Below are 9,809 nucleotides of genomic sequence, written 5' to 3' on the forward strand. Positions count from 1 at the left end.
TTTTTTTTGATTGCAACGTCAAATTTATAAATATTTCGAATACTTTATTGTTCTTCTGGACTAAACGATCATTTCCAGAAATCAAATTTGTACTAAGAATACGATACCTTTTTTCCTTACTCGATTGAATTCCACTGTTATACTATATCGTTCGACAATCTTTGTTCTTTGTGCATCCGTATAAATATACACGTACAACTAAACATTCCAATGTACAATCCGGTATACACAGATAAATTTTTCTGTACACAGTGAGAATTAATGTACATATGTAAAGCACTGTATACACCATAAATTGTGCGCGATAAAAAATATAATTAAATACAATAAAATACAAAGATCAAGATACTTTTAACTAAATTCTGATATACAAATATATATGGTATAATAATCTGTCGAAAATTAGTCGAGATAAATAACGGAATGAAGCATGATCTTTCCAACATTGATATCTTTTCAGTATCCAGCTGCTTAATATTTAAAGACAGAGTAATCTTGAACATCAATAATTCGAGTTAGCATTTTACATAACATCGGTATATACAAAGATCGGACACTTAAATTTCATAACGCGTACGTAAGAAAACAATGGTCAAATTCTGTAACATCCTTTCCCCATCCTCTACGTAATATTATTCACTTACATTCAGCGTTGACTGGCATAATTTTTACATAGTTCTGACGAACTCTTTATGCTCCTAATGTACGAAATCTTCCTCGTCTAAAATCGGAACTTTGTCGCTTTTCTGATTCACCCGTAACGTCGCGCCCCATTTTGCACCCCGACCAGCTTCCGAGGTTGCCATTAAGATCGAGTATGAATTCGGACTAGCCGCTTCTTTACTATAGTGAATTCCATATAGGAAATATATTAACATTCCTGTAACAAATATTGTTAGTTGTGAATGAGATTGATGAATGTGGAATTAATTAAACGTCCGAATGTTATAATTAGAGTGTGAAGTTTTATAGGAACTTTTAAAGTCTAAAAATGCACGAAATGTATGTAATATGAAAAAATATATAAAATGTCAAAAGTAGTGCTTTCTTAGAATTTACTAGATAGACTAGAATGTCCAGTAATATTGATTATTTGAATTATAGTATAAGTTACAATAAATTTAGTAATTAATTAAAAGTAATTAGAATATATTTAATACTAAAATTTGCGTAATAGTAAATTAACTTACCAACTACCATCCATACAAGAAATCGTAACCATGTTAGAAGCGATAGGTGGAACATCAATCCTACGTTGAATAAAATGCTCAAAGCTGGTACAATGGGTACCAAAGGTACGCGGAATTTACCACTAGAAGTACTTTGTTGATGTGCACTGATCACGATGAGACCTATGATTATATTCGATTAATTTAAGAACGAATAATATTGAATAAAAAATTCGGGACTTACTTCCAATTAGCAATAGAACAACGTTCGCCAGAACGAAATAGTCCCACCAGTCTGGGGCAAAGTATGTTTGAGATATGAGCATCAACAAGTAACACAAGAAAATGCAACTCGCTGTGTAAACCATTACGGAACCAGTGACTGCATCTCCAGGCTTGCAATTGCCCAAAAAATTTACCAGCCATACGTATCGTGATTTAAGTTTGCCAGTGCCCTCGCTCAAATCTAAAAGCTGTAATATGTGCAAAAAATTTAATTATTTATCGTAATATTATAAATATTTCAATTTCTTGAAATTTCATAAAATTAGAATCTAGGTGGCCATTTCTATTCAATAGCTCCAACATTAAAAAATAATTTTAGAATTGGAAAAATGAAACTTTGTGTTGGATTAAATATTTTTCAGATACTTTTAGAATTATTTTAGAAATAAAAGACATCTATTGAAATAACTATTTTTTACATTAATATATTCTCGAAAGTATGTCTGTTACTGTCTGAAATCTGTACTCTAATTGTTTGATTTTTTTTGTTCTCATTTTTTTTTTTTTTTTTACCTCAGATTCCGCAGACGCTACGCTGTTACAATCGCTGTTAGAATCTGCACCCTCGGTAGGAGGCGATGTCAAACTGCTTGGTGTACCAGCGTTCGATGGCGGCGGTGTGTTCTTCTCAGGACGATATCTCAAGATAATCACGCTTGCCGAAACGATGGTATAGGCCAAAAATGTACCGATAGACATAAATTCAACTAGATGTTGAAGGTCGAAGAGCAAAGCGATTAAGGCACTGACTGAGCCGCTGATAGCCAAGTTAAGAACCGGAACCTGAGTGCGCTCGTTAACGTGGCCCAAAAAGCCAAAAAGCAGGCCATCATTTGCCATGGCATACATTGTACGTGGCAATGAGAACAGCGATCCGAAGAGTGTTGTCGTCATTCCGCACAAAGCCCCAACACTGTGTTACGCATGGAAAATTGTGCGCGGAAAGATTATTCCAACAAAGGTGTTCCTTGCTTCGAAGTTTTAGATAACAATTATTCGACAATCTTCTGACCTTATCACGTATTTCGCCCATGGTACTCCTCTCGATGAGAAAGCCTCAGGAAGAGCCGCTGTTGGATTGATTTCCCAATATGGTACAACTAAAGTTAAAGCGGCGCCGACCATCATGTATCCAATAGTTACGATTGCCATTGAGAACAAAGTTGCTCGGGGTATACTGTATCCAGGATCGCGTGCTTCTTCGCCGGAAGTGGCAATCGAGTCGAAGCCCACGAAAGCGTAGAAACATGTTGCAGCACCTGTTGATGAATGATGAAAGTGTTAGAAGGCTGATTGGAAATTTCGTGAGTCAAATTAAGACGAAAATCTATAAATTCAGAAATACCTGTCAACACTCCACTAAATCCAAATGGCATGAAGTCACAGCTCCAGTTAGAAAATTTCGCGTAATATATGCCCAGTCCAATCACCAATCCCATCACACCTAAATTTATCGTGGTAAGGAAAGAATTGACTGTCGCCGAGCATTTTACACCCAATGCTAACAACATCGCGTAAGCTAGACATAATCCAGCGGCCAAAAAATCTGGAATAGTTCCAAGTGGCTCAGCCATAGTGTATCCATGCATTATTCGACGAGTGTAATTGCTGATTGATCCTCCTGCCAAAGAATCGACGTATCCGCTCCATGCTCTAGCCACAGATGCCGCACCTAGTTCGATATAAAATACATCCGTATAAAAGTTCCAAATTTACGACCTGGTATAGACGATTAACCCCTTAAGAATTCACTGAATTCTAAAAGATTGTGCCAAAAAGAAACAGCTCTTTTCATTTTATTATTTTACTTTCTTATTTTTATTTTGTTATTTTATGAACGTTTATAAATTTGTGTGAAATACTATATTCGTAGCTTACAACATCTCACAAGTTTCTAGCAAAGTGTTTGTATTTTGCCTCTTTGCTTTTATAGTTTGTACACTGTTATATATCTCCTTTTCAATTCTTTTTTCCACAATATGAAATAAATAACATACTTAATTAAAAATCTAAATGAAATATCCTCTGAATCGCGTATTTTTTGTAACACATGTATAGTAATATATAATTCGCTAATACGTATGTGAATATTTTAATAGTTAATAAAATTTCTAATTTGAAAATTCTAGGTTGTCCTAATTCAATGGCTAGAGGTTCTATAAAAAATTATACATTTGCTACAATGGCGAACGTAATGTTACGGGAGTGAATCTTAAGGAGTTACTCCAGAGAAAATAACATTACCGATCATATGCTCTAATATAATATTCCATCCTATCACGAAAGCCCAGAATTCACCGACAGAGATGTACGTGTAAACATAGGCACTACCAGCTTTTGGAATTCGAGCTCCGAATTCAGCGTAACACAACGCTGCTAACAAAGAAGCTAAACCAGCGAGGAGAAAGCTCAAAATTACAGCTGGCCCGGCTGTATTATGAGCCACCGTTCCTGTTAAAACGTAGATTCCAGCGCCAACCATATGACCAACGCCTGAAAAATAAATCTATGTATCTACATACATATCATAAACATAAGTTCGAAAGATCATAAAGTCATCACGGAAATTCGTTCGTTCCGGCAATATCAGGTATAAATGCTTCATTTATCGTTTTTTGCAACGCCATATCACCGTGTATTCAATTAATATTTTTCTGCTTTATCGCCCACGGGAGCGCGATATCGCAAGTGATGGTCGTGCACGTCCTTACGACTAAAATAGCACGAAAAGCGTACTTACCGAGAAGCGTGATATCGAACGTGGTGAGACATCGTTTCATCGGAGTTTCAAGCAAATCTCCTTGAAGCTTTTTCGTACGATTCATCTTGGTGCACAAGCCGGACATAACGTGTCCGAGGATCATCCGGCGAACCGATGGCATTTTCGCTTATTTTAAACAGATTGCTGTTAAAACTTTTTGGAACAAATTGTGATACGACATGTTTCGTGTGGATGAAAATTGCAATGCGTTTCATTAGTAAAATTCTTTCGAATTTGAAAATTTGATTGAATAAAATGTTAAATCAAACCGTATCGATAAGGAGTATTTAAAAAGCGAACATTTGATTAACATTGCCCGTTATACTAATCAGAGGTTTCATAAATAGTTACCATACTTACGTGGAATTGACTATGCCCGTATCCAGAATTTTTCGACGTTTGACTCGTTGTAATAAAATCTCAACTGCGACGAACGAGATCACGACAGACGCTGAAATCTACGGAGAAGTCGCATGGCGCCTCCGTTAATACGCAGGCTCGGATATTCGATCGATTCAGCTGTGATAGAACTATTTATGTCACTCAACTACGAGAGTATGAATGAAGATACTTTTAAACAACATTTCCGTGATAATATGCATGCCTCATTAAAACTTATCCTATTATGTTCTCCAATTAACACTCGGGAGGATCCTCTCTCGATTCTATCCCTCAATCGTTAATTTATCTATTTATGAGATTTTATGAATTTAGCTTTATGAGACGATATGATTATCAAATAGATTAACTTCACGATCAATTTGTATTAAACATTTTTTTAGCTAAATGTAATTACAATTTATGTCTAAAGTTGTGTAATATTGCTCAATAGATAGGAGTGAGGAAATGGTACCTAATACGAATCATTTTTTTTCTAACTATAATTATTGTATTTTTTTTTAATTTATGAGTTCCAGATTAAGTTGAATCATAAAATAAATATCCTAAGATAATATCCTTCGTCATTCTGACCGACGAACATGATCATTCAGGTATTGAATATGTAACGCAGGATATCAATGGCACCACATGGAGGCAGCACCGTCTGAGTTTTTACACTAAATATTGTACCGTTCGATATTGAAATATCTGGAGTCGCATTTTATTAGATGTGAAATAACTTCTTGAAGAATATTTGTGTAAAGTAGTTACTCTTTTCGTAATTGTTTCAAAATATTGTCTAAATCGTGAATCGTATATATTTCAACGTATCCCGTTTTATTAGTGGATATAAAGGTGTTCTAACCTCTTTCCTTTTGTTTGAATGAAAACAATAAATATGTATTGTTGTTAAGAAATAAATTTTAAACAGCTTTGAGACAATATTGCATCAACATTAACCAATATATTCTCGCGTTTTGTTCATTATATTTACTATTGTAACAAGTGAGAAATAATAGATGATGCAGTTTGCTTTCTGTCATCTATGTTTGTGTCTTGATATAAAGTCTACAATGTATTCTCTTGATATTTAGTTATATAATTAATAAACAAGTAGCACGTTCCTTTATTTTTAAGAAAAATTGTGCGATAGTGAACAAGAGATGTAAAAGTAGGGCAAGCAGAAATCAATCATGAATATATGATTCGCTTGTACTTTAAGCTTTTTCTGGGGTAGCAAAATGGCTGTGGAATACAGAAGTGACTGTTAATATACTCAAATTTTGGCAGATAGGAGACAAATATGAGTTATCACCGTGGAGGAGGTAATAAGCCAAAAGGCTTTGGGTTTGCTGGCTTTCAAATGACTGGCACAAAAAGAAGTGGTTCTAACATACCACCACCTCCGCCAAATTCTACTCTAAGCAAACAAGGTTATCACACCATGAATTCTATCACCGAAAATGCCTTATCCGCATGTTGGGGCATGCCAAAAAAACGTAGCAAAACTGAGGAAGAGTAAGTATACATTTTAAGAGACAAAGCAAAGATAAAGAGGAATGTAAAATTGACTGGTATTGTACAATTAGGTATTTTGAAGATGATGATGATCCTCCACCATTTTCTTTGGAATATATTCCTGCCCCTGGATCTCCTACTTATGACTGGACGAAAAAATCAACTCCAAAAGAAGAGAGTGATAGCGAAGAAGATCCATTGGATGCATTTATGGCTGGGATAGATGCAGAAGTTAAAAGAAATAATTATGAGGCTCAGCTTGCAGAAGACGAGCATAGAGAGGAGAAATCAAAAGGATTTAGAGCAGACATTGATGGCGAGGACGACGAGGAAAGTTACTATAGGTGATTTATGAATTTTTTTATTAGGCATTGCTGTATTTGTAAAAATAAAAATAGAGAAATATTGGATTATTCTATTATCAAGGTATATGGAGGAGAATCCAACTGCTGGTTTGCAACAAGAGGAATCCGACCAAGAAATCGAATATGATGAAGATGGAAATCCAATCGCGCCTCCAAGAAAGAAAGAGATCGATCCCTTACCACCTATCGATCACAGCGAGATACAATACGAACCTTTCGAGAAGAATTTTTATAATGTTCACGACGAAATCGCTAGTTTAAGTAAACAACAGATTGACGACTTAAGGAAAACTCTGGGGATAAAAGTGTCTGGTCCGTCTCCACCAAATCCAGTAACCAGTTTTGGTCATTTTGGTTTCGACGATGCATTAATAAAATCTATTAGGAAAAACGAATACACTCAACCTACACCTATCCAAGCTCAAGCAGTTCCAGCTGCATTGAGTGGCAGAGATATAATTGGTATAGCAAAAACTGGTAGCGGTAAAACAGCAGCCTTCATTTGGCCAATGCTGGTTCACATAATGGATCAGAGAGAATTGAAGGCAGGCGACGGACCTATCGGTTTAATTCTTGCCCCTACAAGAGAATTGTCGCAACAGGTGTTTAATTAATATATTAAAATAGTCTAAAGTAAAGTTACAAATATCAAATGCACGTACAATTAGACACATTTACAATTTATGTTAATATAAAAGGAAAATATATTCTGATCTTTTGTATAATTTATTTTAATATTAGAATACATAAATATGGACAGTTTTATTAGGAACAGTTTAGAGAGTAAGTTCATTCGGCTCTTTGCGCTTTTAGATTTATCAAGAAGCAAAGAAATTTGGCAAAGTGTATAATATTCAAGTATGCTGCTGTTACGGCGGTGGCAGTAAATGGGAGCAAAGTAAAGCATTAGAAGGGGGTGCGGAAATAGTAGTCGCAACGCCTGGTAGAATGATAGATTTAGTTAAAATGAAGGCAACGAATTTGACGAGAGTAACATTTTTAGTGTTGGATGAAGCTGATAGAATGTTCGACATGGGTTTCGGTAAGCAACATCTGCAATAAAATTTGACGATAATAAAGGAAGAAACAACGTTTTCTTTATTGATCGTATGTGGTTATTGGCAAAACTTCTGTTCCTATTAATAATACTTTTACATGTTTATTATTCGCTCTGTTTGATTTCAGAGCCACAAGTACGTTCAATATGTAACCATGTAAGGCCGGATAGGCAAACGTTGTTGTTCAGCGCAACTTTCAAAAAGAGGGTAGAAAAGCTTGCCAGGGACGTTCTAACGGACCCAGTTAGGATAGTTCAAGGCGATGTTGGTGAAGCGAATGCCGACGTCACGCAACACGTGATAGTGTTCAATAATAATCCTATTGGAAAATGGACTTGGTTGTTGCAAAATTTAGTTGAATTCTTGAGCGCTGGCAGTCTGTTGATCTTTGTAACCAAAAAGGTTAGTAATTGTAGTTTATTTGTAGATATTTGTACATTTAAAATTTAATTTTTCCTATAAACTTTATGAAATTATAAAATTATTTATATTGCGTAATTATGTGCAAGTTATTCAGTGGATACAAATTACAACGATTTGATTTTTCTAACTGATTATTTATTGCAGCTCAATGCAGAAGAACTCGCAAACAATCTCAAATTGAAAGAATTTGACGTTCTACTTCTACACGGTGATATGGATCAAATTGAACGAAACAAAGTAATAACGGCTTTTAAAAAAAAAGAAGTCAGTACTTTAGTTGCTACTGACGTTGCAGGTAATTATTATTATTATTATTATTATTTTTTTTTGTCTTAATTCGGACAAAACGATTGATTCCAATTTTTATTCGTAACAATTTTCTGAAATTTCTTTCTAATTTCTCTGTAGCTCGAGGTTTGGACATTCCACATATCAGAACTGTCGTAAATTACGATGTCGCGCGAGATATAGATACCCATACACATAGAATAGGTAGAACAGGTCGAGCAGGTGAAAAAGGGACAGCGTATACTCTAGTAATAGAGAAAGACAAAGAGTTTGCAGGCCACTTAGTCCGAAATTTGGAGGGCGCAAATCAAGAAGTACCAAAGAGTCTTATGGATTTAGCGATGCAAAGCGCGTGGTTCCGCAAGTCTAGATTCAAAGGTGGAAAGGGAAAGAGTTTGAACGTTGGAGGGGCCGGACTCGGATTCAGAGGAAGACCAGAAACATCTTCGACTTCGGTATTTATTCATTAATTATAATATAACGTTTCAAATCAAAATTTTAAAATGTTCTTTAGAGTGGTGGTTCCTCGTCGCAAGGATCTAAGGATATAAGCGAAGTTGTTAAGAAGTTAGAAAGACACGGACCAGGCAGCGATCGGTTATCGGCTATGAAAGCTGCTTTCCGCAGTCAGTACAATTCTCAGGTACGCCCTATTCCGTTAAAGTTTTATCTAGTTGCACATACATATGATATAATATGTATTAGTGTATATATCATGTATATAATACGATGAAAAATTGATATATATTAAATAGGAATTACATAACAAAATATTTATTTATTTTTGAAAAAGAAATAAAGATCATTTAATTATCAATGACAACTTGTAAAAATGTTTTAATAAATTTTCAAGTATATTCTTATATAATCTCGATGTACAAATTTCTTTTCATTTACAAATAGAATTAAATTTTTGTATAATGAAAAATGAAGTAGTGATATATATTTTACAAGATATAAAATTATGTAACCTGAGTTCGTGAAAGTGAATGATTAAGATAAGAAAAATATCTATAATGTTCGTGTATCCATATATGTAACGAGCAAGTCCATTAGACAGTTAAAAATCCTGTGTGATTGCATCATCATTGAATAGTGTTTCTAGTGAATAATAAAGAGTGATGAGATTGGACCTCTTAAATTTGAACGAAATGATTCTTTTGGAATTTAAACGAGCCTCTACTGCCAACATGTAGGATTGGGAATGATATATGTGATACGTGGGAATTTGTTTTCAGTTCCGGGCATCATCGGATCATACATGGGAACAAACTATTACGCGGCCTTCAGTGATAATGCCTCCACCGCCACCTGTACCTCCGAAACCAAATACGGAACAATCAAAGACTCAGGACATACAAGCTTCTAATATCGGAGGAGAAAAGAAAAGAGTGAGAAAAAGTCGATGGGAATAAACGTTCCCATAAATCGGAAAGCTACGATTATTTTGTGTATATTAATATATTATATTATCGCTAATTGATGATATGTGAATGCCGAATTGTTTTTATATTATAATAAGATTTAATTTTACCAAATACTTGCTACAAATTTCCTCTTC

At 34.9% G+C, this 9,809-nt stretch overlaps 2 protein-coding genes across 8 annotated transcripts; one reads left to right on the top strand and one right to left on the bottom strand.

The window, feature by feature from the left end:
* On the bottom strand, positions 1-4,839 carry LOC122529357 (cationic amino acid transporter 4). 4 transcript variants are annotated; one of them, XM_043655402.1, is made up of 9 exons: positions 4,572-4,839; positions 4,195-4,368; positions 3,699-3,947; positions 2,800-3,126; positions 2,467-2,713; positions 1,968-2,367; positions 1,414-1,642; positions 1,191-1,352; positions 1-880 (listed from the first exon to the last, which is right to left on the bottom strand). In XM_043655402.1, the coding sequence occupies exons 2-9, from the start codon at positions 4,334-4,336 to the stop codon at positions 699-701; spliced, it is 1,938 nt and encodes a 645-aa protein (XP_043511337.1). In that variant the 5' UTR covers positions 4,337-4,368; positions 4,572-4,839; the 3' UTR covers positions 1-698. The 4 variants fall into 4 exon arrangements, with proteins under 4 accessions (XP_043511337.1, XP_043511335.1, XP_043511338.1 ...); XM_043655400.1 differs by having other exon boundaries at positions 4,195-4,359; positions 4,576-4,838; XM_043655403.1 differs by having other exon boundaries at positions 4,195-4,341; positions 4,573-4,838.
* Positions 4,840-5,242: 403 nt separating this feature from the next.
* Positions 5,243-9,786, top strand: LOC122529355 (ATP-dependent RNA helicase DDX42). Of its 4 annotated transcripts, none has more exons than XM_043655392.1 (10): positions 5,243-5,451; positions 5,887-6,114; positions 6,186-6,458; positions 6,541-7,081; positions 7,293-7,521; positions 7,665-7,939; positions 8,105-8,255; positions 8,369-8,703; positions 8,763-8,891; positions 9,487-9,786. In XM_043655392.1, exons 2-10 carry the CDS (start codon positions 5,900-5,902, stop codon positions 9,661-9,663), a joined length of 2,325 nt encoding a protein of 774 aa, XP_043511327.1. In that variant the 5' UTR covers positions 5,243-5,451; positions 5,887-5,899; the 3' UTR covers positions 9,664-9,786. The 4 variants fall into 4 exon arrangements, with proteins under 4 accessions (XP_043511327.1, XP_043511328.1, XP_043511329.1 ...); XM_043655393.1 differs by having other exon boundaries at positions 5,249-5,354; XM_043655394.1 differs by having other exon boundaries at positions 5,251-5,359.
* Positions 9,787-9,809: the final 23 nt, after the last annotated feature.

This window comes from Frieseomelitta varia, unplaced genomic scaffold (assembly GCF_011392965.1).
Source record: "Frieseomelitta varia isolate USP_RPSP 00005682 unplaced genomic scaffold, Fvar_1.2 scaffold_285, whole genome shotgun sequence".
Taxonomy (NCBI): Eukaryota; Metazoa; Arthropoda; class Insecta; order Hymenoptera; family Apidae; genus Frieseomelitta; species Frieseomelitta varia.

Excerpts from the sequence above, each read along its gene's own strand:
- LOC122529357 (XM_043655402.1), bottom strand. The coding sequence starts at position 4,336 with ATGCCATCGGTTCGCCGGATGATCCTCGGACACGTTATGTCCGGCTTG. Across the intron at positions 2,714-2,799 it reads ATTTAGTGGAGTGTTGACAG|GTGCTGCAACATGTTTCTAC; the intron begins GTATTTCTGAAT and ends ATTCATCAACAG. Across the intron at positions 1,643-1,967 it reads TAGCGTCTGCGGAATCTGAG|CTTTTAGATTTGAGCGAGGG; the intron begins GTAAAAAAAAAA and ends CACATATTACAG.
- LOC122529355 (XM_043655392.1), top strand. The coding sequence starts at position 5,900 with ATGAGTTATCACCGTGGAGGAGGTAATAAGCCAAAAGGCTTTGGGTTT. Across the intron at positions 8,256-8,368 it reads AGTTGCTACTGACGTTGCAG|CTCGAGGTTTGGACATTCCA; the intron begins GTAATTATTATT and ends ATTTCTCTGTAG. Across the intron at positions 8,892-9,486 it reads GCAGTCAGTACAATTCTCAG|TTCCGGGCATCATCGGATCA; the intron begins GTACGCCCTATT and ends ATTTGTTTTCAG.